This window comes from Phodopus roborovskii, unplaced genomic scaffold (genome assembly GCF_943737965.1).
Source record: "Phodopus roborovskii unplaced genomic scaffold, PHOROB, whole genome shotgun sequence".
NCBI classification, from domain to species: domain Eukaryota; kingdom Metazoa; phylum Chordata; class Mammalia; order Rodentia; family Cricetidae; genus Phodopus; species Phodopus roborovskii.
Genome location: NW_026125059.1, coordinates 11928370 through 11955826, shown reverse-complemented (window position 1 = coordinate 11955826; position 27457 = coordinate 11928370). Strand labels below are relative to the sequence as shown.

The 27457-nt window shown below is 52.6% G+C and overlaps 1 protein-coding gene across 1 annotated transcript in view; it reads right to left on the bottom strand.

Annotated features, from left to right (window-relative positions):
- The window catches only part of Prex1 (phosphatidylinositol-3,4,5-trisphosphate dependent Rac exchange factor 1), a 149702-nt gene that overhangs the window by 23439 nt on the left and 98806 nt on the right, over nt 1-27457 (bottom strand). The window contains exons 8-19 of the mRNA XM_051186107.1: nt 23975-24093; nt 22556-22705; nt 20576-20723; nt 13744-13844; nt 12607-12710; nt 12406-12455; nt 10395-10470; nt 7380-7452; nt 4910-5052; nt 3902-3994; nt 3175-3323; nt 1632-1717 (exon numbers count right to left, since the gene is read on the bottom strand). Of these exons, the coding sequence (XP_051042064.1) occupies nt 1632-1717; nt 3175-3323; nt 3902-3994; nt 4910-5052; nt 7380-7452; nt 10395-10470; nt 12406-12455; nt 12607-12710; nt 13744-13844; nt 20576-20723; nt 22556-22705; nt 23975-24093 (1292 nt within the window). The remainder of the gene's footprint in view (nt 1-1631; nt 1718-3174; nt 3324-3901; nt 3995-4909; nt 5053-7379; nt 7453-10394; nt 10471-12405; nt 12456-12606; nt 12711-13743; nt 13845-20575; nt 20724-22555; nt 22706-23974; nt 24094-27457) is intronic.

The following is a 27457-nucleotide window of genomic DNA, read 5'->3' as shown; positions in this document are numbered from 1 at the left end:
CTAGCTGCCTCCAGTTAAGAGATTCATAGGCCTTGAGGACCTTGGCCAGTGCAGACCTCAGTCTTGGGGTCCCCACTGTGTGCGCCTCTGCCCTGCATCCTGCAACATGCTACTTCACTTCTCCAGGCTTCAATGACTCTGTCTGGACATGGGAAACAGCTGGCACTCAGTTCTTTAGTTCCAGCTGGTGTACCTACGGTTCTAGTCAAGGTCTCACACAGTGACAGCTGGACCCCGGCTGACCCCCACTGATGCTCTGGGAGCTACGGAAATTACAGAAGTGTGGAGAAGGAGGTCCCACTCACTGGTAGTGTGCCTTTAAAAAGGACTGTGAGTTCCTGCCCTCCTAACTCTTCACTCTCTTGCCGGTCAGTCATGCGTGAATGGCTTCACTCTGCCACACTCCTGTCGTGATGCCTCTCTGAAGGCCAGAACAATGGTGCCCACTGGCTACAGACCCTGAGCCACACTGAAACTCTCCAAGTCTACTAACTCAGGCATTTTCTTACAGTTGAGCAACACTAAGTGACACAGCCACATACATTGTAAACAACTACAAATGCCTCCGTAGCTACTAGGGCAGACCCCCTTACTTAACTCTCTACACCTAGTGTGGAACCCTTGACGTTCTGTAAGGCTGTCATGGGTCCTACAGAATGCCAGCAACATTCACCGCTGTCCATTAGATGCTATGGCACACCCTCCCTCGTGGTAACAACCAAAAACTGCCTACAGACAATGCCAGGTGTCACCTGGAGAGGAAACAAACTGCTCCAGAGAGAAACATCCTTTTAAAGACACATGTCATACAGATCACTGTAAAATACTGTCAAATCCAAACTGCCTTCATTGACATGTGTTTTACCAATTGATAAATATTAAAAGATACAGCTGCTCCAGGGGCTGGAGAGATGGCTCTTCCAGAGGACCTTCTCAACTCCTAGCACCCACAAGGCCAGTCACAACTGTCTCTACAGTTCCAGGAGATGCAACACCCTCTCTCTAACTTCCGCAGACACTGTGCGCATATATATATATATGTGTGTGTGTGTGTGTGTGTGTGTGTGTGTATGTATGTATGTATATATACATATACATATATATTGAGCATATATATATGCAAAAATACTAACATAAAAATAATAAAATTAAAAAATAATAAATTTAAGTAGAACTCTGAGAGAAAAGAGGGCATTTAAAATGCAAATGTTAGAGGACGAGTCGCAGGTGTGAGAAGAGAACTCAGGAAACCCAGCATCAGGGATCTCTGTGGCCTCACAGACCAACAGAACAGCACCCGAGAGACCCCAAAGAAAAGCAGCATAGACCACGGCGGCTTCGGATTGGTCACCTGTGCAATGTGGCCACAGAAGTGATTCTGTGGGACCTCCAGATTCAGAGTTTGGATTCAATGCCTGCCTGCAGGGGGATCCAGCCCTTCTGGAAGGCGTGCCTATATCCCCCAGCACTTCCCATGCCTTCCGCTTGTCCCTTCTCCCCTCCTCCATCTGGCCTTTGCAGATCCCGGTTAGAGCAATAGGTACTAGGGTGCACTAGCACTGGGTACATGTCTCCCCAGGCACACAATGCAACCCCAAGAGGCTAGCTCTGCACACCAGGCTCCAGCTCACCTCTGCCCACAGCAAAGACGCATGGCGGGGCTGCTCCTCGGACCTGGAAGGACAGGGCCTCTGGGTGGTCAGGGACTTTGATGGTCCTAGAAGGCACAGGGGCAGGGAGGGGCAGGCCATGAGAAGGAGGAGTGTGGCTCCCGTGGTTCCTTCTTCCCTAGGAGTCTTCTCCTGCAATCACCCCACCCTGCCTCCAAGACTCCTGGGAAACCAGCCCTGAAAGGAATGGCATCTAGAAACAGTCAACCAAATCCTCAAAGCACACGGCAAGGAGCCAAAGGCCAGCCCCCAAAGCAGAGGGGCAGCGGCATCTGAGAAGATGGCAGACACCAAGGGGTACCAGCTGGGGGCGGGTATCAAGGGAGGCACTAACTGGGGGTGGATTCAGATATCAAGGAGAGGTACCAGCTAGGGGGAGTGGCAGGTGCCACGTATCGAGCTGCTATCAGCTTTCTGCCTCCCTGCTTCAGCCACGTAACCCGCCACACTGATCCCTTCTATGCCTACCAGCCATGCAGAGCCACCCTGAGAGCCTGTTCACAGAACTTTAAACCCTGGCGACTTCCATCTCCGGCACCTAGCAGGCAAGCCTTACCTGTCACCTTTTCCCTAAATCTCCTCTTCTTACAGAAAATAGTCTAGAGCAGTGGTTCTCGACTTCCTAACACTGAGACCCTTTCATACAGCTTCTCGTGCCGTGGTGACCCCCAGCCATAAACTTATTTTCATTGCTACTTCATAACTGTAATTTTGCTACAGTTTCTCTGTGTTGTCCAATGGTCTCAGATGACCCCTGTGAAAGGGTCATCCTACATGGCCCCCACTGAAAACTCCCTGACCACTTACAGCCAACACTTGATCAATTATAGTGAAAAATGACACCAAATATATCATCTTAAAATAGAAGCATGCCCCCTGCACCTACATCTAGATGTGCCCCTCCCCCAACACCCTGCAAGCTGGGTAGCTCCCAGCTTCTACCTGCAGGCCCCAGGGAAGCTTCCACTCCAGTGGCCATCTATGGGGGCCTTGCCACAGGCATAAGGAACCACAGGGCCCTACGGCCTTGCCCACCTCTCCTCTCTGCCACTCCATGGCCTGTCCCTCCATCCTGCCATAAACAATGTGACCTCAGGATCTTTGTGTCAGATGCTTCATGCATCCACAGCCCTCATCCCCAGAAGCCCCCTTAACTCTGTCATCTCTGACCACCACAGTCCCCAGTGACATCCTTCTGACCCAGTTTCTCTGCACAGTGTTCTCTTCAATCACACACACCTACCTTCTTCACCTGACTGATTACCACCAGCTCAGCACACACCTCACTCCTGTTCTGTGTACATCTGTCCCCCGTTCCCTCCCTGACTCCACCTAAATCCATGAAGGGAGAAACCCTATCTACCCTGATGGGCCTGTGTTCCCAAGTCCGCAACACCACTCACAAGTGCACTTGGGGCACTTGCTGTGAGACTAACAAAGATAACAGACCCAACCAAGGGACCAAGGCCAGGGAGACTTGGGTCAGTCTTGAGGTCACACTCACTCTTTGGCCTTGGTGGCCACCAGGAGGCGGAGTGGGCGGCGGGAACAGAAGGACTGGTTAAGGATTGTCTCCACCTCCGAGAAGGGCCGCAGGAACACTAGATCCTCATTGATGGAGTAGATCTTCCTCCCTGCCTGCAGGCCAGCCATCTGGAGGGACAAGCATACCTATCACTGACCTTCTCCTGTTTCACTGAGGAATGGTCACCGGGAAGCTCATTCATTCCCTCTGGATGAGTGCTGAGAGGTGTGTGAGCCCAGGCTCTGGGCTCTGAGCTGTAAACGAAACCCCAAGAAGGCAAGGGTGGGTGGTAATTCCCTTGGAAAGAAATGGTCAGGGGCAGCCTTTGCTGTCAGGGCACAAGGGTCAGTGGGGTGGCCACTGTGTGACCACGACAATGTGACCTAGAATGTGAAATGAACATCAATGTGACTCAGCCCTGCTCCTTCCAGGCCATGCAGTGCCATGAGCTGGAACTGGGGAACAAACCCTTCAGGGGAGACTTGGGCTTTCCCTGCACGTCCCCAGAAGCCCAGCAGGGGTCACTGGAAGAATACACCAGGAAGGAGTCTCATTCCCAGCTACCTTGCATCTCAGACAGGAAAAGTCCCAGGCTCAGTTTCCCCATAATAAACAAGAAGAGGAAAGGCATCAGCCAACATTCCAGGACCTGCTGAGCTGGCCAGCCGGCTCCACCTGAGTGGCCACCCTGTGCTGTGGGCCTCACCTCTGCCAGCGAGCCTCTCTGCACAGACTTCACCACCACAGCCTTGTTCTTCTCCTCAAGATCGAAGCCATAATCGTCTTCCTGCGGCGGGATCTGAAAGCCCAAGACCCATGCGCACTTGAGGCAGCCAGCTGGGAGCAACCCCACCCTGCTCCCCATGGACTACGCTCCTGCAGCTGGGATCCCAAGTCTACAGGGTAGGAGTGCAGACTCTCTCTCCTCCAATAAGCCAGTGCTTGCTTCTCTGACCCTCCTACCACCCACCACCCCTGCCTCCTCGAAGCCCTCACTGCAAATGCTCAGAAACCCTTTGACATGAAGGAATGAGATCCCGAGTGCCAGGGAAGTGAGGTAAAAGGAAACTGGGGACATTTCCCCAGGGCAGGATAGCCAGAAGATGAGCGGGGGTCCTGGGAGTTGGGGTTTGGGTAATATGCACCCACAATCAGCCAGCAGGAGCCCTGGAGACGCTACTGAACCTGCCCCACTGTACTGATGATGGCTGTGTGTGGAGGGGACCGTCTGCAGTGTGATGGGGAATGTGCTCAGGCCAGAGCAGAAGAACAGAGCAAGAGCAGCACCAGTGACATCTGAGAATTCCATAGATGGGGGAAGTGTTCCAACAGCAGGCATGGCACGTGGGAAGGCCCTAGGGCAGCCCCAAAGTGGGCTAGGATGCCAACATTCCTGACCTGGCTGGTGAAATGTTCCCAACTGTAGACACTCAAGACTCCTGAATGTGGGCGGGACAGAGTCCTGAGACTTACAGTGCTGTAGGTGACTCAGAAGGCACTGTGAAGCTACGGTGTAGAGTAGATGAGAGGGCAGGAGCACCTGCAACCCCAGTGCTTTGTGAGGAGTGCAGTCCTGGCTGGCACAGTGGCCTGGCTTCCTGGGCCTGAGACTCATGCTCAGAGCTGTATGCCCTGCACTGTCTGAAGCCGCCCAGCTCCCAGGCCGCAGGCGAGTCAGGGCAAGAAAGGCACAGCAGCCCTACTGTGCTCCTACCAGCAACCGTTTTGCCAGAATGTTCTCCACCAGCTTGAAGTCATTGCGAAGCTGCTTGTTCTTGCTGCTGGTCCCCTCCATCTCCTCGTCGGCGTGGAAGCGGAAGTATTGGGACTCATCTTTGAATTCACTCTTCTCGAGAACTGCAAGCCACAGACACACAGCATGTGGTCAGACGGCAGTGGCTCAACAGCCTTTGCCAACCGACAGCCACAGGCTAGAAGCAAGTCTCGGACAAGTGTGGCTTGGCAGAGAGAGAATTCTACTGAAACAAAATTGTGCATCAATGCTAACACATGTGAACTCCACATGAAGGGCCAGCTATCTAAGTCTTTAAAAATCTGACATGGCTCAGTAGGTAAAGTGCCTGCCATGCAAGCAGTAAGACCTGAGTTCGGATCCACAGTAACCACATAAATGCCAAGTGCGGCCCAGGTCTGTAACCCCAGCTCTGGAGAGACAGACCAGCACAACTTCAGAGTTTGCTGGCCAGCTGGTCTACCCAATTGGTGGGCTCTGGGTTCAGAGAGAGACCTTGTCTCAAAAGTTAAGTGGAAAGTTAAAAAGTTAAAGCTGAGGAAGACATCCAATGTCCACTTCTGGCCTCACGTGTGTGCATGAGTAAGTGCACCCACATACATACACATCCAGGTGGGTTCCCAGCACCTACACTGGGCAGCTCACAAGAACCTGCAACCCCTGCTCCAGGGGATCTGATGCCCTTTCCAGCCTCCATGGACAACTATACTCAAGTGCAAGCATACATGTGCGCGCATGCATGCATGCACGCACACACTCAAATTTAAAACAAACGAACATAGAGTTCATCTAAGACCTGTGAGGCTCTGGGACAAGACAGCCTGAGCAGACTCCTCCAGACCCCACTCTCATCAAGGTGGGGTCCCTCCTCCTGCAGGGAAACTACCTGTGAGTGTTCCTAGGCCACGTGAGCGTGTTCCCGGGCAACCCCATTACCTCTTCAGAACAAACAGACACACAAATTGCTACTTTCATCAGAGCAGGGCAGCCAGGCTCCAAGCAGCCTGCTTATTTAGCCTCCATTGTAAACATGGGGTTAGAAGATTCCAGAGCCGGAGGGAGAGTCAGAGAGAGCGCTGTATCCGAGCAGTAGCGTCCCAGCAGACATTGCAGCAGTGAGAACCATTTGAGTCACCCGTACAGGCAGGTGAGGCCACGCTTCGCTCTCCCAGCTTTGAGAGGAACACACAGACCTGGGTTCAAATCCCTCCATCTAATACTTTAACTCCATTGCTCTTCAGTTGTCTCCTCCAGCAGAATAAGAAGACCAAGTCCCTGGGATGGCTCTAAGGCTGCAATGGTGGGTCTCACTTTCCCTGTCTGGTTACGTCCCTACCTGAAGACTCACACAGTTCTGTTCTGAGGCTCAGTTCAGACGTGGCAGGAGGTACTGTCCCCTCCTCCACTCTGTGCTAACTCTGCCCTTTGCCACAGCCACACCCTAACTTTCGGCCCTTTCCTATTTTAGCGGATATCTGAGTTCGTGGCAGGGTGCGGGGGAGCTGCAGAGCCTGCAATTTCCCTCCCTGAAGGGCCCTGAGGGCATCAGGGTTGCCCAAGTGCCCCTCCTTGTACAGTATCCCCAGACAGCTGCCTTCCGGGAACAGGGCTGGGTGGACCACAATTACCCTCACCCACAAATGAGAGGCTCCTGCAGAGGGCAGGCGGCAGGGCCAGCACTACCGGAGGCACTGATGGCTTCTGGGAAGGAAATAGGCCCAATGGGTAGCTAAGCCTGGTCCCTTCAGCTGAGGGCAGTGAGGAACAGAGAGGACAAGACAGCAAGGCTCCTGGAGAAACCAAAGAAATTGAGGCCACGGGGAAGCTAAGCCTAGGGGAAGTCAACTAAGGTGAGCCTACAGCTGGGCCATGGGCACAGACAGGCTTTCAGAATGCTATGGCTCCCAGCCTATTTTCCTAAATAAAGTTTTATTGGCACCCAGACACACCCCTTCTGTTCCAGTGTTGTGGTAACTGCTTCAGTATCTCCTGCCCAGCCATTTGCTTTAACTCTGAGTTAAAGCAAAGCACCTGGGGGCAAGGAGATGACCTGAGGCCTGCCAGGACCAGTCTTCTGACACCAGCTCCCACTTGAGCCCAAGCCAGAGCATCCCACCGCAGCACCTGCTCATCAGCATGCATGAGGCGGGTTGGGTCTGTCCGATAGCCAAGAGGATGCACACATGCACATCTGCCAGACCCCGAGCCCTTCCATGCCATAACCTGGCACCATGCCGAGCACACGGTGATCCCCAGCTGAGGAGGAGGCAGATGCTGAAGAGAGGACACAGTTCCTCCAGGAGGGGCCGGCAATAGTGATGGGAGCACATGGGTGGACACCATGCTACCTGGGGGCAGAGGACGCCACAGCACAAGCAGCCAATGCTGAGTGAGACACAGGCAAAGCTGGCTCTCAAGGCCCTGCACTTACCATGATGCATGAAACCATTGTTGCACAGACCCACGCCAAGCGCCACTGCCTCCTCCCGAGTCTGGCAGTCCCCCTGCAATGAACAGAACGGGATGCTGTGAGGGGAGCCAGCACTGAATCAGCCAAGTGTAACCCATGACAGGCTGCCACCAGAGAGACATGCAGACTGCATGAGTGCAGAGATTTGTCGTGCCGAGTATCAAGGTTGCTAAACATGTTTGGAACTACTCCTAATAAACTCGTAACAAGGGAGTCACTCAGTTAGATGCTTCTGGTTGCCTAGCAACAGCCCTTTCCTGATCCCTCCCTAGTAAGGAAACTTTCGCCCCCTCCACAACAACCTGGGCAATTAAGGTGGACAATGAGACACAAGCAAAGTCCTCCAGTAAGGGCAACATATGTGGTAAGCCTCCTGTGCCCACAGACTCTCCCTTTGCTCCCGACTCCTGTCTGGACCAAAGGTGTGATGCCTGGTGCCTCTGAAATCATTCTAGATCATAATGTGACCTCGAGGTAAAACACAGTTACAGTGACAGAGCAGAAAACATATAGAGTGGCTCCCAAAGGCATCTTATGCCTTGGTGTTCGGGGCCACCAACCTCTGTGCTGCTCTATGAGACACAAACCCCAGTGTGTTCTGTTCTACGTGTCTGCAGACACATCTCTGGTGTTAGAAATGAAGTCCACAGTGCCTGCCAAGCCTGCAGGAGCTTCTGCAAACCTCTAGAAAGGGGTTACCACTGCCCCTCTCACCAGGGTCAAAGCCATGCGAGGATGTGATGGCCTGACCTCAGTGAGGATGGTGGTATGATGGGCAGAAGGCTGACCCACACAGATGCCACTAAGGCTACCACCTGTCCCCAGAGCCACCTGGTTCCACATTTCTAGATATGTGACCTCTGACAGTCACCTTTCATTTAAGTTTTCTGTCTTTACATCATGTCAGCTGATGGCACAGGACAGGGAGCAGGGATCTGACTCCCGGTGTCTGCCCTTTGTGGCCTGGCTGCAGGTTCCCACCCCCAACCCCCAAACCAGCAAGTTTGTGTTGTTTGCAGTTCAGGCAAGCTTTAAATCTGGAATTCCCCCACTCCCTTCAGCCTCCCAAATGATTAGGGGACAGATGTATCCCACCACAACAGATTTGGAACACAAACATTTCTCTGCTAAACTGGTAGACATAGGCTAGAACCTCCAGGTGGGGGTAGGGCAGGCAGGCTCACTGCATCACTAGTGGAGGGTCACAAAGAAGACAAACAGCTCCTAAGAGAGCCTAGGCCAGAGGCAGGGTAGTGGCAGGAATGGAGTTACCACAGAGCACACATCCAGAGCGGCTGCCCCCAGCCAGAATGGCTAGAGGGGAGTGATGGCCAACCCAGGTGGCCTTGGTCTAAGAAAACTAGCTGGCCTCTGGAGTCCACCTGGCTTGCAAAGGGCTCAGAACCAGCCTAGCCTGTCTGTCCTATCCCCAGAGGAGCTGGAGGCCAAGAAGGCTCCTCAGGACACAGGACAAGCCCAGAGTCACAGTGACAGACCTGGATGCCCCAGATGAGGACAGTGTTCTCGGACCCATCTCTAGCTGCTTGTCTCTAAGTCAGGAGTCAAGGCATTCCCCCCAAGTCGCTGGAAGGAAATGTGCACGGCCCTGCCTGGCACGCAGGGCACAGCAAAGCCATCGCTACCCTGCCACCTGACTTCTCAATGGAGCAAAGCAGCGCCGGATGCACACAGAGAGGCTATTTTTGACAAAAAGCCAAAGACACAATGTGGGACACCTCTGCCCACCATGTCTACCATGCTCCGTCTATCCACTGACGGACTCCTTAACAGCAGGGGAAACTGAGGCACAGGTAGGCGGCCTAATCCAGGTTGCCCAATGACAAGGAGGCTTTCTGAGTTGGGCTTTGCCAGTCGTCACATCACAGACAGGGAAATTGAGATTCCAAGGGCCAATCATTGGTCCCAAGGTTGTGGTTCTGCCATGATGTATTTACATGTGTCCCCTCCCTGCACGGTCCATGTGGCCCTTCCTTCCTGTGACTAATGCAGCACCATTGCTGGGCCTCGGTGGCTGATGCAATGAGTTCTCAGGGCACCCAAACATCTACCTCCTCTCCCTGTTGCTGGCACTGGCCCTGAGGTCCAGGAGGCACAGAAGAGGAAGGCCAGAGCATGCGCTGCCCCTGGTCACCAACACACTACAGCTGGGTTATTATCAAGGCAGTGCATCCCCATACCACACTCCCTAGCTGGCTGCCCACTCCGAACAAGTCACATGACTAAGCCTCAGGCTCCCCATCTGTAACACTGGGATAGCTACCACATCACCCCAGAACATTCTGAGGGTCAAATAAGATGACACACTTTGATCTGAGGGCACACACCGCGAGGCTGGTTTCTCTGGGGCTAGATACACCTGGTCTTCAGAGTCTCACCTCTAACTTACCGCCCAAGCATGTAAGTCTGTCCCCAAGCACCCAGGGCTGGATCCTGAGATATCTAGGGGCCATCAACACTCCTAGTCTCTTCTACATGGACTGGATTAAGCATTTAAGTGGGGGCTCATCCAACCAGTTTGTCCCTAAGGGGACAAACCATTTGGACAAGGGAGAACTTGAGGCATTTCCTCCCATAATATTAAGTGAAATGAAAAGGCTCAACTCTCCCTGCTGCTTGCCTGTGACTGTAGTTATGTACAGGTGCAATGCCTGGAGATGTGGCTGCCTCAGTGAGACTGTGAAGCAACCAATCAGAAGGCTGCATAGTCGAACAGCAGAGGGGTAGAAGGCTGGGCGTAAACACCATCACTTAGCACCAGAAACATCTAAGGATGTCATACTACAGTAAAGGACACTGGTACAGTACCACAGGTTCTCTTTCTGTGAGGTCCCCGTGTGGTCACGCTGTAGACAGAGAGGGCAGAAAGGCGCTGCTGTGTCTGCCTCCAGCTATGCTGCTGCCCCCAGCTATGTGGCTAATCCCGAGCCACACAGAGTCTGGGCCGTTCATGCTCACCTGTGCCAACAGCCAGTCCACCAGCTTGCTCCCGGGGACCACAGACTTGTAGGTCTTCAGGTGGTAATCACGGTCCCTGGGGAAGAGGTGGACAATGAGTGGCAGCATGGGGTGAGGGGAGCAGGCTGCTGTCTGGAGCCTGCTCCAGCTGGAAGATCCTCAACAGACATGGGGAAGAGGCCAACCCACTCCTCACCTATGGGCCAGCTGCCTCACCAGAAGCTGAAGGGGGAGCCTGGGGCTACAAACACTCTCTAGCCCAGGGGAACCTCCTTGTGCAGCCATGACTCTTGAGGCAGCTTTGTCTGCATTTGGAGGTTCATCCTGGGGCGGAATGTCACACTGGGAACCGTGAGCATCCCACGGGGTCGGAAGTCTCCACAGCAAGGACCTTCCCTGACCAAATGTCTATCCACGTCTGAGGAGCCCTAAGTCTCTAAGGAAGGGTAAGCGAGGCTCCCCTGTTCCTCTCAGTTGTTTTCGTGCCAAGACGAGTGTTCAAAAGCACCTGGCTAAGCTGCAGGCTGGGCCCTAAGCACAGGACAGAGCCCAGGCCTGGAGGGTGCAGAGGTGTCTACCTTGCTAATCTTTGGACCTGAACAGCCAAACTGTAACAATCTTAGCCTTAAGTTGATGAACTTGGAGTTCTACAGCCCTGGGTGGAGTCACTGAAGTGTGCTCAGGATTGGGCGTGGTCAGCTGTGAGCCTAAGCAAGGACCCTAAGCACATCCCCACTACCATCTAAAAAAAGAAAAAGGAAGTCAGACCAGCAGGCTAGAAGGCCCGGGGAAAGCCAGTAGGGGGCAAACAGGCAGAGGCCACAGGGGCCCAGGAGGCTGCTGGGACCCCCAGCCACTACCTCCTAGGACTGGCACACAGCAGCAAATAAGGGTGGGTGAGGAAGTGGGGCTGTGGGTGAAACTTTCCCAGGGCCTGACCTCACAGACCACGAGCAGGATAGATGGAGTCCCTGGGACACCAGTTATGCCGCTCTGTCCTTGTCTCTCCACTCACAACCACAAGCCTCATAACAGACACTGACCCACTTGTTTTTGCCGTCTGGAGCCCATGAGCAGACTTTCCATGACTTAAACCTTTAAGATGCTGCTAGGCCCATTTGACTAGAACAGAAACATTCAATCAGCAAACACTGGTGCAGGGCTGCTGCCCTGGAGGCCAGTTCCCTGCCATATAGCCATTTGAATTCAGACTCAAAAGCCAATAAAATCAAAATTAAAGTTCCATTAAATTAAAAAAAAATAATCCACCAGGCAATGGTGGTGCACGCTTTTAATTCCAGCACTCAGGAGGCAGAGGCAGGTGGAGCTCTATGAGTTTGAGGCCAGCCTGGTCTACAGAGTGAGTTCCAGGACAGCCAGGGCTACACAGAGGAAACCCATCTCAAAATAAATAAATAATACAGACTCCATAGCCTGGAGCATTTGAAACACCATGGGGACAGCTGGCCCCTGGGAGTGATGATACAGGCAGAGGGCACCAGGAACCATGGCTGACGGGAAGTATGGACAGAGAGCTCCGGGGTGGGACACTAGGGAGGTGGCCAGGGCAAGCTGGAGATGGCACTCAGTGGTTGATCACTTGTCTCACGTTTGTGTCCCTTCCTCGGGTCCCATCCCAGGAACAATAAAATGTAGAGGCAGCCAGGGAAGCCCTCCTGACAGGAAGGCTCTGCGAGGAAGTGGCTGCTAACGATATGTAGGAGAGAGCATTCAGTAGCAGCAGCGAGTGCAAAGGCCCTGGGGTGCATCCCACTTTACATCCTGACTCAGACAGAACTGGTGAGGCACAGAGAGGTTGAGCGACTGTCCAAGGTCACACAGCTGGGAACCAGCAGGTAAATCTGATGTCAGCCTGGCTATCCTGTCCCTTACTATCGCAGCAGCACTTCCCACAAATCCCCTCACTTCATCCTGATGGCCTGGCAGAAGAGGTCAGGGTTCTGGTGGGGCCACGCAGCTACTGTCAGGAGGGGACGCCATGGGGACTTACTTGATCACAGGGGCGTAGAGGCTGTGCAGCCGGCAGTAGAGTCTCACGCCCTACGAGCAAGAGCAAGGTCTGAATCAGCCACAATCTCTGGACTGCTGGGAGAGCGAGGCTGGGCAGGGGCAGGCTGCAGGGACATAGGCATGTTCTGCAGGGACCTCCTCCAGCTGGATCAGGGACACAGGTTGAAAGAGGACATCCTACCTTGGACATGATGTCCTCCAGCTCACTGCGGGCCTTGTAGGTGCCATCATCATAGCGGAAGCGATACATCACCTGCTCATTCTTGAACTGGTGCTTGTCGGAGACTGGAAGGACCCAGGGACCGGTGAGGCTGGGAACACCCTCCACCTCCACCCCCGGCCCCCGTGTACATTGAGGGGCATGAGACACACGACCCTAAGCAGGCCTGCAGAAACCAGCAACCCAGCTGACATCTGTGGGCACCTCTGCTTTGGCCTGTCCTTGGCAGCAATGGAAACCAAGCACCCCAGGGTAGGGCCCACACTGCTGGGGTCTTGACAGCTACCTCCCGATTCTGCCAGGGGCTTAGACCCAGCAGCAGATGCTGTGTGCAGCCAAAAGTGCCAGTCTCTAAGAATGAAGACACTTCCCTCCCAGCTGGGTGCTCAGTGGCTCCTAGCTGACTCAGTGCGACTACACAGCATCCCAGGCTGGGCCAGGGCTTAGTGTGGCAGGTCTGTCCTCTGCACAGCATCAGGGACTACTCGAGTCACTCTACAGTGACCCCATACACTCTCAGACCTCAGTCTCTGTGTTCCCCAGCTCTGAGCCATCTGGCCTCACTTCCTAACTTGCCCCTGTCCACTCACGAGGCAGCCTCACCGCCTCCCTTGCTGTTCCCTGTAGACCACTCAGCATCCCCCTGGACACTTGACCTTGGTCATCCCCCGCCTAGAGCCATATTCCAGGAGAGACTTCCCCAAGCTCCTGTTCAAAACTGACCCCTACCACACCGACCGCCACTCTGTGCTCCCCAGCGCCAATCACACCGACCACCACTCTGTGCTCCCCAGCGCCAATCACACCGCACCTTCATCTCCCCTCCAAGCTAAGGTCAGCTCTGTGAGGATGAAACTTCTAACCTGTCCCACTCACAAGGATGCAAGCAGTGTCTGCTGCAAGGGACATAAGAAAGTTCTGTTCCCTGGCCACTTGTCTTCTGAGGCATCCTCTCTTGCTGATACCCAAGTGAATACTCATTCTGACGCCCCAGAGAAGTGGCATGAGGCAGCCCTGGTCCTGGGTCAGCAGCCTGGAAATGTGGCGGGAGGGTGGTTTCCCTGACATCCAGCCTGCCGGGCCACCTCCTCCACTCACCATGGTGAATGATACCATTTTCCAACAGGGCTTGGCCCAGGTTGATCCCCTCTTCTGTCTTGCTGATCTCACCGATTTCCAGGAGCCAGGCAACAAACTCGCTGCAGGGAACAGAAGATGTGTGAAACGGTCCCCAGCACAGGAACCAGAATCAAGCTGGCCCGGCCCCATCCAACCCAGGAATGACAGGATGATCTTCCTACAGGCACACAATTGTCCAAGAGACAATGGTAAGGCTTGTGCCTTTTCAGGTGGCTAAGACCAGTCACATACACATCTGCCTCATTCACCCCAGAATGGAAGGTGGAGGGGGGTGAATGGGTGGGTGGTAGGCACATGAATGGATGAGTGGATGGATAGGTGCATGGTTAGATGGATGGTGGATGTCTGGTAGATGGAGGAATGATAGAGGAGTAGGTGTGTGAATGAATGATTGATACACAACAGCTGGGTGGATGATAGGCTATTGGGTTGAGAGATGTACTAGTAGAAGGGTGGGTGGATGGTTGATGGTTGGTATATGAGTAAATGGTGGATGGATGGACAGATGAGTGGGTAGGTGGGTAGATGAACAGACGGATGGATACATGGAAGGATGGATGGGGTGGCTTCTGAGTGGATGGATAGACGGACAAGAGATGAATGGGTGATGTGTAGACTATGAATGGATGGATGAAGAGATGACAGATAAGTGGAAGGTGGGTAGGTTATGGATAGATGGATAGATGAGAAGGATTAATGGGTGTGGGTGGACAGATGAGTAGGGATGAATGATGGGCAAAGAACAGATGATGGAGGGTGGCAGGGAAGTACTTTTGTGGGCAGACGACTCCATGATGGATTTGTGGATGGAGGCATAAGCCAACAGATATACACTGGGCCATGTGGTATGAAGGCAGATGATAAGAATGGACAGGTGGATGAACCATCAGAAAAACTGATGCTGAATGGATGAGTAGATACGGAGTTGTCTGAGTGGACAGGAAATGCTAAGTGGACGGTGGAAGTACACACGGATAGCTGAAGAAGGGTGTGGCCAGATGAGAGGGTGGTTAGATAGGTGGTGAGTGTACACTAAATTTGCATGTATGTATGTAGTATGTAGATGAAACACACAAAATAAGCAGGAGGCAATGCCAACCCCAGGAAGTTGATCTGGAGGGGTGGCTCAAATCACATGCTTTCTGTCCTCACAATGCTCCAATAGCTTCTCTCTTACTCAGAAGGGAGTTCAATTCTGCCTCAACTGTCCCACACATCTGTCCAGATATGTGTGCTTTCATCAGCCACTCCCAACTCCACACCCAGAACATAATCCCTAGACAGGTCCCTCTCCTGTATCCCCACCCTCTGCGCTTTAGTTCACTCACCTTGTTCCCTTTTAAAAACAAGCAAACAAACAAATCCTAGACTCCATCATGCCTCAGGGCCTTTGCAATTCCTGCCCCGGCTACCCAGAAACGCCCTTCTCTGGCTCTTCTTTTTATCTACCCCCAGGGCCCTGCCCAGCAGCCGGCCTATTCTGACTGCCCTTCCTTTCTGTACCAAGCATTCTCTAAAGTAACAGCTTAGCAGAACTGTGTGTTTATCAGCATCCTTCCCTGTCCACACAGACACCTAGAATGCAGGATGAAGGGGGTTGATCTTATGATACTTTCCCTGATACACTCTGGGGCACAAGAGTCCTCTACTTAACAAATGAGGAATGGGCAAGAAGGAATGTTCTAGGGTTGGCAGGAAGGTTGGGGTCACAGATGAGACAGGTAGCTTTTCTGGCTCCAGGTGACAGCTCAGGGGCCAGACTCATTCAGGCCTATGAGGTCCCGGCCCCTGTGGCCACTTGAGCTCAGCAAAGATATCAGACCATTGGAGTCGGCTAAAGAGGGTGAGCCTGGAGCAGGCAGTTCCCGTGAGTGTGGGCAGCAGTGCCCAGCCCCCTCTTTATGGAAAACAGCTGTCCCACCTCCAGTTACAGCAGGGGGCGCTATTTTTAGCTTTCTGTACTGGCAGAGGAAGGAGCTGCCCTTTTGTAGGTAGCAACACTGTGAGGCATCCAGAAAATTCACAGGACACCCAGGGAGATGAGGAAGAAACAGGTACATTTCTGGCACCCTAGCGGGAATTTCCAGGGTCTGTGTCCCCCTACACAATGCCCCCCCCGTAACCCCTCCTCCCCACTGATTCTGTTCTCAAAGTCTCAACTCTTGGGGCATGACTAGAACTGGCAGCAACCCCAGAAGGCAAACAGATGTTGATGTGCCCACTCTCAGAGGCTGGAGGCCAGAGGCCCAGTGCAAAGCTGACTACCAGCTGTCCCATCCAGGGCCACCACTAACGGATCAACGGCCCTGTAGCCAGAGTGGGGACAGGGGACAGGAAGTATCCCAAAGTGGCTGCAGGGGTAGAAGACAGATGGAGGGCAGAGGAGAGCAGCTGATTGGTGACTGGGTCTTTAGGAAACCAAGACCCAAGCTTATTGGGTGACGCTGGAGCAAAGTTGTCCCTATCTGGGGAACAAGACGCAGCTGGATGCAACTCAACAGGATACAGCTGACAACTGGTTTGCTTGGGGACATCTGGAATTAGTGGGCAGACTTTTTAATCCTATGAAACTTTAAGCTGGGACCCAGGGGGTAGGGAGATAAAATTAATCTCTTCTTCCGCAAGAACCTCAAACTCTGAATGGGGGATGCTGGCCAGGCGGGGACTGTGCCAAGCCAGTCAAAGTCAAAGCCATTGCTCAAAAAGGCCATGGCAATCCTGTGGGTCCGACTCCCCAAGAAAGAGGGGGAAACTCGCTATTTCCTACGAAGCTCCCAGCTGTTAAATGCTGTTGTCTAACCCAGTATTTCCTGAATCCTGTCCCTAGGCTTCTACTTGTACTGGGCCAGCAGGGTCTCGGGGTAGAGGAGGGGTGTTCCAAATTGGACATCAGAGTGTATAGCAGCTCTGAGTGACAGGTAGGGAGCTGGGATCTGACAGTAGCTCTGGGTTGGGTTATGAAGGGCACCAGGCCCAGGCTTCCAGAAAGACATTCACTCAGCAGTGGGAGGTACTGAGACAGGGCGGGGTACCCTGAAACTGAATGGTGGGGTCGCTGACAGCTAGGCTGCGTCCATCCTCCTCTTTCCTGCCCGATGGACATTGTTCAGCCTGCTGCAGGTCAAGGCCACGGCTGGGCACAAAGGACACCTAGGCATACCTGTGTCACTTTTTTATGAGAGCCACCTGACCAGAGGCCCCATGTGCCATATACTCCCCAGAACTGAACATTGTTTGCCTGTCTCCTACGGGGACCAAGATCTCCAGTGCCTGGAGCCTTGATATATATGCACACCTGTGAGCCCCATGAACAAAGTTCCTGCCAACGTCCATAGGGATGCCTATTCAAGCCGTGTGTGTGTGTGTGTGTGTGTGTGTGTGTGTGTGTGTGTGTGTGTGTGAATGTTGGGGCATCTTCCTCTATCACTCTCTACCGTATTTTCTGAGACACGGTCTTCATTGCTGCCACACTGGTGGGTCAGCAAGCCGCATAGATCCCACACGTCTCCACCCCTTCCCCAGCACTGGGATCACAGACTTTTAATGGGTGCTGGGTATCTGAGCTCAGGTCCTCATGCTTGCACCGCAAACATTTTACCCACTGAGCCATCCCCAGTCCCTGACAAAGCTTCCCGGATCTTTTGTGGTTGGTTGGTTGGCTTGTTGGCTGGCTTGTTGGTTGGTTGGTTTGTTTGTTGGTTGGTTGGTTGGTTTGTTGGTTGGTTGGCTGGCTTGTTGGTTGGTTGGTTGGTTGGTTGGTTGGCTTGTTGGTTGGTTGGTTGGTTGGTTGGTTGGTTGGTTGGTTGGTTGGTTGGCTGGCTGGCTTGTTGGTTGGTTGGTTGGTTGGCTTGTTGGTTGGTTGGTTGGTTGGTTGGTTGGTTGGTTGGTTGGTTGGTTGGTTTTTGAGGCAGGATCTTGCTATGTCACCCAGGCCTGCCTTGCTCGCTGCTTGAACCTCAGCCTGGCCAGTGCCAGGATCGTGGTGTGTGCCACAGTACCCAGTTTGGTCTCTGTTGCATGCAGCTGTGCACACAGAGTTGTTTCAGCAAAGCCTCCCGCCTCAGAACTCCCGACGTGTAGCTGTCAATAGCATGACATCTAACGACTGTTGAGGGTGGCAGCAAATGTGTTCATCTTCTCAGAAAGTTCTCCTAATGGTTTGACTGGCACACCTCATTCCAAGTGGTCCAGAGCCTGAGCGACAGCTCATCTCTCTCAACTACTGAGCCTCCTTGAGCACCTAAACTAAAATCTGACCCCTGGCCCGGTGCCACCATTTGCAGCCCTGCTAACTCCTGGGCCGCATGCCATCCCTTGCCAACTCAGGACTCCTGCTGCTCCAGGACCGTATTTCACACAAGCCACGGGACACTTGCATCTGCCATGCCCTAACCAGGCCTGCTGTTCTCAGTTCTTCTCGTCGAGGACTCTTGCTTGCCACTCAATCTTGGTTAAAAGGTAACCTCCCATAAGAGGCCCATCTTACCCACCCTGGCTAAATCAGCTCCACAACTCTCCCCTTTATATCACTCCACAACGGCCTTGCAGCATTCACTGGCCCTGTGGCTTCCTTCTTTAATCAATCCATCTGTCTACTGACCTATTCCTGTAGGATGGTTATCTCCCTGTGGGCAGGATGTTTGTCTGTGCCCTGCTGCCTGCTGGCAACCAGGAAAGGCAGAAAGGAGGGAGAATTTTTGCCTCTCCAGCTAATCTGAGGATGCTGGAAGGCAGGTGTACACACACACACACACACACACACACACACACACACACACAGTGTGCTTCCCACAGTACACAGATTCTATCACTGAAATGGAAAGTCTATTAGTTTCTGAGTGGGGCACAAACTGGCTGCTTCTTCACACCTGTCCCTGCGACATGATACACACACATGGCCCAGCACATGTTCTCAGTGCTCTGGCCAGCACCATGCTGAGCGCTGCTGCATCCCCACAGGGTCCTCCAGCCTTTCTTATGCCTTGTCACCGATTGAGAGCGAGAGACATTAACCCAGTGCCCAAAATCATCCAGCAGGAAGATGGGGGAATGAGACATGGCCCCAGTCTGGCTCAAAGCCGGGCCCTACAAGGTTATGAAGATAAGCCAGACACACCACAACCAGGGAGTCCCTGTCTGACAGCAGAGAGATATGGAGAAAGCTATGATAGAGGGAAAGTAATAAATGCCGAAGAGAGATTAAAATAAACCAAGCAGGGAGGCACAGAGAGAGAGAGAGAGAGAGAGAGAGAGAGAGAGAGAGAGAGAGAGAGAGAGAGAGAGAGACCACTAGCTTTGGAGCCATCCTGTCCTGTCTTGGGTACCATCTCCACACATGGCAGTGTGACTTTGCCTCCCTATGCCTCAGTTTCTTCACCTTTAAAATGTGAGATTAAAAGCCGTGATCAAATGTGAGGGCCACAGATCTGATTAAGGGCTACTGAGACCTGTGGTGTCTCAGCCACCTATTCGTCCTACAGAGGGGACTGGGGGCTCCTGGAGATTTTCTGAGCTGTACATTTGCAGGGAAGGAGAGTTGGAAGCCCAGGCAGGTGCAGAGAAGACCCCAGCCTGAAGAAGCACGTTCTCTTAACTGGAAGTCAGGTGCTCTGTGCCCTGAGGTTACATGAACTGCAATGCTGGCTAGGGTTCAAATGGGTAGCAAGAGAAATCTCCTCTAATCCTGAGGCGAGCCGGGCCTCAGAAGCCTTAATCACAGACAGGTTATCCCATCCGGCTGGGCTGGCAGGAAGACTCTCCCATGCCCCCCCCCCCAGGCAGAAGAAGGGAGGGCGCTGCTAGAGGAAAAAAGGCTCCTTTGCAGCGGAATCAGGGATTAGCAATGAAAATAGCCAGGGGCCCTCTAACCTTTCAAGCGAGCTCCAAGACTCCTGGGCCCAGCTCTCTCCTTTCCACAGAGCCTCAGAGTCAGAACCAGGACTGCTGACCCCCAAGGACAATGGATGTAAAAATCCAACAGTCCTGGTTCCCCAAAACCCGCCCCTGGCCTGCTTAACACACTGGGCCTCAGGGCCAACCCTGAGCCATCTCCTAATTCCACAGGCTCCAGTGGATACAGATACCCAGAGGGCTCTGTGCCTTCACACATCTAAAACCGGTTTCTGGCAGTCTGGCTCCTTCCCTCCACAGTCTTCATCCATGTCACCACCTGGCTTACAGGGACTTCTGACCACTGTCCACAGAGGCCTCTGCTCATCCATTCCCCAACCCTGCTGGCACAGACTCTTCTGTGCACATGGTGGCCACAAAGCAGGTCTCCTGACTCAAAGGCAGTCTACATGCCTGCCCCATACACTGATCGCAATCTAGTCTTTTCCTGCCGCGACATCGACACTATTTCCAATTTCCTCTATACTGTGTGGGTTGCCATGCTCCAGCCTGCCTCAGACTCTCCCTACCTCATCTCCCTCATCTTCTAAGCACAGCCCCAGCATCCTCTGCCTTGGCTGTGGCAGAATAGACAGAGATGGGCAGAGTGTGGCTAGACCGATGAGTCGGGAAGTGCTCAGCTTCCGTCACATACTTCATTACAGGAAGCAGATTCCACAGTGGGTTGGGAGCAAACACACCAGGCGGGCCTGCAGCAGAGCCCTGCCAGCCTTGACCCTCAGCTGAGCCTGCTCCACAGGTCTGGGGGTGGGGGGGCAGTAGGTGGCTATATAGGGAGATCCCAGGCAAGGGGAAGGGCATGTGGGTGGGGCAGGCACAGCCCAGCAGGGTGGGAAGGAAGGGAAGGTGGCAGCTGGGATGGGGATGCGAAGCCACTCACTTGCCCAGGAAGCACTTAGGCACAGTGCTCAGCTTCCGCCGGCGGTCTTTGATCAAGTTTGCCTTCTTGCTCATCATCATGTGGTACAGCTTCTCCCCCTTCTCGGCTATCATGACGTAGGCGTCACGTTCCATGCCCAGCTTCAGACCTGCGTGGAGAAAGATTGCCATGGGAGTACACAAGGTAGTCGGGGATTCTGGCATTCATGCCTTCTACCTTCACCTAGCATAGCCACAGAGCACTTCTTGACCCCTGGTCAATGTCCTACCAGGCAGGGACTGCTCAGAAGGACCAGGGAGAGACCCAGATTAAATCCCAGGGTAATTGGTGGTTTATTAATTCAAGCCTTAGCCTATCCCTCTGCACTGCACACACACAGCCCCGCCCCTCCACACCATCTACACTGGGCCCCATCCTTAACTCTACTCATGTTCTCTCTCTGAACCTCACCCCATCCAGACAACACCAACAGCAAAGAAGTGTTTCATGGCCTCAGCTACATGCCCCATGCTCCTGACAAAGAACCACAATTATCCTTATTTTACAAAGGAAAAGCTGAGGCCCAGGGAACGTGGGTTCCCAGAACAGAAAAGGTGGTACCAAGATTTTATCCCAAGATGTTTGGCTCCATATCCTGATCTGGGCTATGACCACAGACCACAGTGTGAGCCCAGGGAAGTGTGCCCAACCCTGAGGTTGAACTTTAGACAACACTCACATCTAAGGACAAGGCCCCCTTGGACCACACACACCTCTTAATGACATATACCCAGTGCTAACCTCAGCTCTTGATTCTAACCACAGAAGTACAGATCAACCCCACCCAGTCAGGCCAACTCCCTGCCCCTGCCTCAGTAACAACCCCACCCAAGCCCTAAACAGTTTTAGACACTGAGCCCTTGCTCACCCAGAGGCCAAAGCCAGGAGCTTATCTGGCTTCTCAGCATTTTAATACATTCTGGCTTTATATGTAAGATGGGGAGGTGCTACCTAACGGCCCCACTTTCTCTAGAAAGCGGGTGGAGACATTGCACTGGGGACAGTGACTCAGGTGGTGTGAGGTGGAGAATGAGACAGGTTGTCCGGACCGTGCATGTAAAGGACGGGCTTGCAGGACCATGATGACCTGCTGAATGGAGAGTGGTGATGTGGAGCAGTTCAAGGGTGGCAGCACTGTTATTCAGCACTGGCTGAGTAGAGAGTTCATCTGCTGCTACAAAGGGCTGGGAAGCGGAGCAGAAGGGGCTCTGGGGGTGATGAAACCGTGACAATGTGACATGTCTACAATGCATATATCAGCCAGCAATTTAGGTCAGCAAGATGTGCATGGGGGAAACTGAGGTTCAATTTAATCCTGGGTCAAATGAGGAGGTGGTGAGGGGTTAGAAACATATGTGGAGTTTGCAAGATGGCCAAATCTAAGGCCTTGGGCGGCAGTGTCACAGCCTCTGCAGAGAATGAGTCCACTGAGGCCCAGGTCATCGAAGTAACTTGTCCCACGCATGCCCAGACCCTCAAGTTCACAACCCGGTGGGCTCCGTACATTAGGGCAGAGAGATGGCTCAGAGCCCACCCATTCCTGGTCTGTCACCTCAAACCCTGTGCTGACTTTCTGTAAGCCCCCTTGGTTACTGCCCTGAGGGGCTCTCCACCACGCCTAATGGGCACCCTGGGGACCATCCCCCAGACCCCCATTCAGGGACCAACAAACAAAATCCTGGGCAAGCATTGTAGCTGCAGAGGAAAGCACATGCTAATTCCAGATGCTCTGGGTGACCAGTAAGCCACAAGGGGAATGTGGTACAACTGACTGGCTCCACCAGGTCCCAACATAGTCACAGAGGTCCCCACCCATCGAAACACCTGCTATCTATAGCTGCAACCCTTCTGCAGGGACCGAGATCCCTGCCCTGGGCACAGCCCTCACCCTGGAAGAACCACAGCTCCCTCCTTGGCAGCTCAGAACACACAGACACTCACTCTCTCGCTGCTCCCGCTCTCGGATCAGGGCATCCAGCCACTTCTGCTTCTCCTCTGCAGTCTTGGCCATACACACAAACCACTTGTTCTTGGCCGTGTTGTGGATCTTCCAGCCATTGGTGACAGTGTAGCCATTGCTGTGGTAATCAGCTGGTAGGGACAAGAGGCAAACATGGGTCAGTACACAGATAGCTATGCAACTCCCAAAAGCCCGCAAAAATGATGGTCATCACCAGTGCCAGCCTTGGTGATAAATGCTCCCTCTCCCCCCACCCCCTCCCCGGCTTCTCTCTCATGGACAAAGAAGATCTGCACAGTCCCTTCCAATGCCACAGTGACACAGGTGTCATGACCTCACATATGGCACTTAGAGATGCTTGCCCAGAGCTCAGGAGAGCAACTCTCCCTGAAAACACAACAGAAACACAGTACTTAGGAATGTGGGATCCCACCACACCCTGAATCTAAAGAGGGCCCTGCAGGTGTGTCATGGCTCAAAACCACATTAGACCCCAGACAGGCTCACGGAACATCTCCTGAGATGTGTCATCCCTGTAGTGAACGGTGAAACCACCCTAAGTTTCATACAGCAGAAGCTCTCCAGCCACGGGAAGAAGGCCTCACCCAGAACTATGTGACGCAAGGATGCATCCCAGGGTTAGCACACAGAAAACAAGAAGCATGTAGAACACAGACAGGGCTCTATGCCCACCTTATTACACACATGGAAAAGCATGTACACATGCACCTAAAGGCACTTTAATACGCATAAGGTTGAAAGCCAGAGAAATTTAAAGTAAAATATCTGGCAATGGAAACTAAGAAAGTAATTATTCTGTTTTTAGATAGTATCTCACAACTGTCCCTGGCTGGCCTGGAACTCACTATGTAAACCAGACTGGTCTCAAATTCACACCTGCCTCTGCCTCTCAAGTGCTGGGATTAAAGGTGTGCACCACTATACCCAATATAGTAAAAATATTTTAAGCAGGAAAAAAAAAAAAAGGATTGCATTATAAAATGCCTACAGTGAGGGGCTGGGGAGATGGCTCAGCAGTTAAGAGCACTGGCTACTCTTCTAGAGGACTGGGGTTCAATTCCCAGTACTCACATGGCAGCTCACAACTGTCTGTAACTCCAGTTCCAGATCATCCAATGTCCTCCTCTGGTCTCCATGAGCACTGCACACACATGGACACACAGACACACAGGCAGGCAAAGCACTCGTGCATAAAATGAAATATAATGTAGCCAGGAGTCACGTGGTGTGCTGGGTTTCACTGTTCTGAGTTCCCAGCTCCAGGGATTTACTTGACTAGGTTCTAATGCTTTTCCTCAAGTTACGTTCAACAATACAAGAAAAATTATACAAGACACAGAGCAGGCAGGGAGGGGTTTATCAGAGAGGGCGAGGCCCACCTGTCCCATCCTCCACATTCTCCACTTCCATGACTTCAGTGTTGATCCGACCCCTGAAGATGTACAGGGAGCCATTGATGGACTTGGTCCTCTTGGTAGATTTCTTGCTCCCAGTGACCCTGAAAGACAACAGGAAGTCAGCATCCCCTGCAAGGAACAGCAACATAGAGGGGCACTCAGGGACAGAGAGGCGCTCTGGGCTAGGGTGAGGAAATGAGGTGTCTGCTGGTGGGTAGGCAACTGAGTGAGTTTCTTCTCTACCCATCATGGCTTCACATCTGAAAAATAGGCTAATAGTGTGATGACCTCACAGATCAGCTCTTCAGCTAATGGGGGCCTCAGGGGAGACCAACAACAGAAACCCAGTACAGAGGGCTAGCAAGCAGGAAGGGGCCCACTGGTTTCTCACAGACGCTATCTCCCAAATTGAAACCAGAATATAAGGACTTAGGGAAAGCAATAATCTATCTGCCCACAGTCATCATCCATCTACCATCCATTTCTCATCTTCTATCCACTAGCCTGCTATCTATTCATCCACCATCCAGACAACCATCATATACATACACCATTTATCCATGACCCATCAACCATCTGTTGATTCATACACCTACCCACATCATTCATTCAACCATCTAGTAACCAACCATTTACTAACCATCTATCTATATAATCTACCCACCCATCCAAATGCCATGCATCCATCCATCTACCCATAAACTCATTCAGTCATATGGCCACCTCATTAACCTCCTACCCATATACTCACCCTCCCATTCTTCCATCTACCTCCTTCCAATCCAATTACACACCTATCTTACCCATCTACTCATGAATCCATCACCTACCTATCCCGACACATGCTTTCACTCAGCAGATTCCTATTGTTCACACATTCAGTCATTTTTACAGTGTCTGAACATGGCACCCTTCACATTCATCTGCTGACTTCCAACCCCTGATGCCAAGAGCTGGGGGGTGAGGCCATGAGAGGTGGTTAGATCACCGAGTTGGTGGTATCTCATGAATGAAATTAGTGTCTTTTACAAAAAGAGAGACACCTTCCACCTGCCACCAAGCCAGAACACAACAGACAGCATAAGGAAGTCTGAGTACGTCTCCTGATGTTTTGCCCTTGGACATCTTAGGCTGGATGAGTTGAAAACATATCCTTGAAGATGCCCAGCTCGCACGGCAGGAAATCAAGTGAGGGACAATACATGCAGTAAATCTTCAGAAGTGGACGCTGGGTGCCAGGCCATAGGGAAGCACATGAAATCTTAGGGAACTTGTCTTCTGTTGGGAGAAGGGGTACAGAGCATAGAAAGAGACACCAATCACAGCAAAGGCCCTCTGCACCTCCTTGATCCACAGGGTGCGCTATCTTTACTCAGAGCCTGCTAGGACTATGGGCAGACCTCTCTACCTGAGACAAACGTACTACAGCTAGGTAAATGAAACAGTATGTGTGAGGACCTCAGAGTAGGCTGAGGACCCTGGGCCACAGGACAGCCAGACCTCCCTGAGAATGCAGCTGTATGTGGGGAGGACCTGTGCTCCTGCTGCATGTGGGAGTTAAGTGGTGAGGGCTGGAGCAGCAGGGGATGAGTATGTCTGGCAGACTCAGGCTCCCTGGCCCTGTAATGAGGGACAGACTGGGTAAGAGTTAAGAGAAACCATGTGTTTCCTTGGGCACTGGCTGGCTGGACTCTGCTTTATTATAAATCTACAAGCATGTGTATATTTACAGATGTACCAAAGTTCACCCTCCCACTTCCATGTACATATGGGTATGCATGTGTGTGCACACCTGTGTATACAGGTACAGTGATGTGTGGGAATGCATGTGTGTACATATATGTATGAGCATGTGCATGTTGTATATGCCTGCATGTGTATGTATGTTTGTGTATGATGGTACAAAAATGCATGGGAATGCATGTGTGTACATGTGTATGAATATGCATCAATTTGTACATGGTTATCTGCCTGTGTGTATGAGTGCATGTTTCTGTCTGTAAGCATGCATTATGCACATACACACATCCTACTAGGTCTGCATCTCAGACTGATGGAGATTTTGACGTTGCTTCTAGGAATGAGCAAGAACTGAGGAGATAAAGGTTTGGGACAGGATTATGGACAAGGAGACAAGTCCAGCTCAGACACAGGTGTTAAAAAAATCTCAGGAAACCAAACAGGAATGGTCTCCTACTCCTCACTCGTGAGCTTGGCACCATCCCAGCTGCTCAACAGTGATGCCTAGCCAGGGTTGCTGACTCTGTAAAGCACACCCCAGAGGACAACAGACACAAAAACAGCATTTGCCCGAGCAGCAGCATGGCCTGGTGCTTTCAACCACTGACTCTGGCCTCTCAGGACAGAGGAGATATCTGTAAGGTATGAGACTTAGCTCTACTGGGCCTCAGTTTCCCTTCTGTAACTGAGAGGGCTGACTTTAAAAAAAAAAAAAAAAAAAAAAAAAACCCTTCCTCCTTTGGTGGCCAAAGGAGGTCTGTGTCACAGACTGTCCCACCCACATTCCAGGCAGGGACCAAGAGCCAGCAGCTGCCTAGCCACATCGGGTACTTCCTGCAGCCACTCCAGCCAGTCAGGCTCCATCCACCAGCACCTGACCCTGCCTTCAGGCACACAGCCTCCTGGCTGTTAATGTTGAGGCTGGACAGTAGCCTGGTTCCTGGTCCGCTCAGGGGACAGGTGTGCCCTTTCTCAAGGGCCAGCTGCCTGTGTCACTAAGGAGGGAGCGGCCTTAGGGAGCTTAGGGTGGACACAGGAAGGCCAAAGAAAGTCCCTGCAGAAGCCAAGGTGGTGGAAATAACTCCTAGGGCAGGTGACAGAGAGGAAGAAGGGCATGGCAAGGAAGCCAGCGCTGGGCAAGCACAGCCAGCAGCTGGGAGCTGTCCACAGAGTTCTGAAGGGACATTCTGTTTCCCACACCCTAGTCCTCTGGGAAAAGCGCTGCCTCTAGCAGCCAGGGCCAGGAAGCCTGGGGTGACGTTTCATAGCAGCCTTAGGATTGTCAAAGGAGGCCTCAGGACGGGACACATGAGACAGCAACAGAGAGCCTTACAGAGCAAGCAGGAAAACACCAGGAGAAAAGGCAGCGGGAGAGGACACAATGGGAGGCGAAGGCTTGTGGCAAGAAGGACCACCCCAAAACAGGAAGGATGGAAAATACAAGGGGCTCTGTGCCCTGGGGCTGCCCACAGATGGCACAGAGCCCAAGGGTGAGTGCAGGGTCCACGCAGGTGGCACCAGCAGCCAACCCCAACCTCATACACTGAGCACTTACTGCCTTCAACTCCACAGTGATCCTGTGAGGTATATTCAGTAGAGTTCACTGTTGTATAAAAAAGGAAACTGAGGCACAGGCAGGAGAAGATGTGGAGATAAAGAAACAAACACACAGAGGACGAAAGTGGCCCATTACAGAAGAGGAAACTGAGGCCGCACAATGCACAT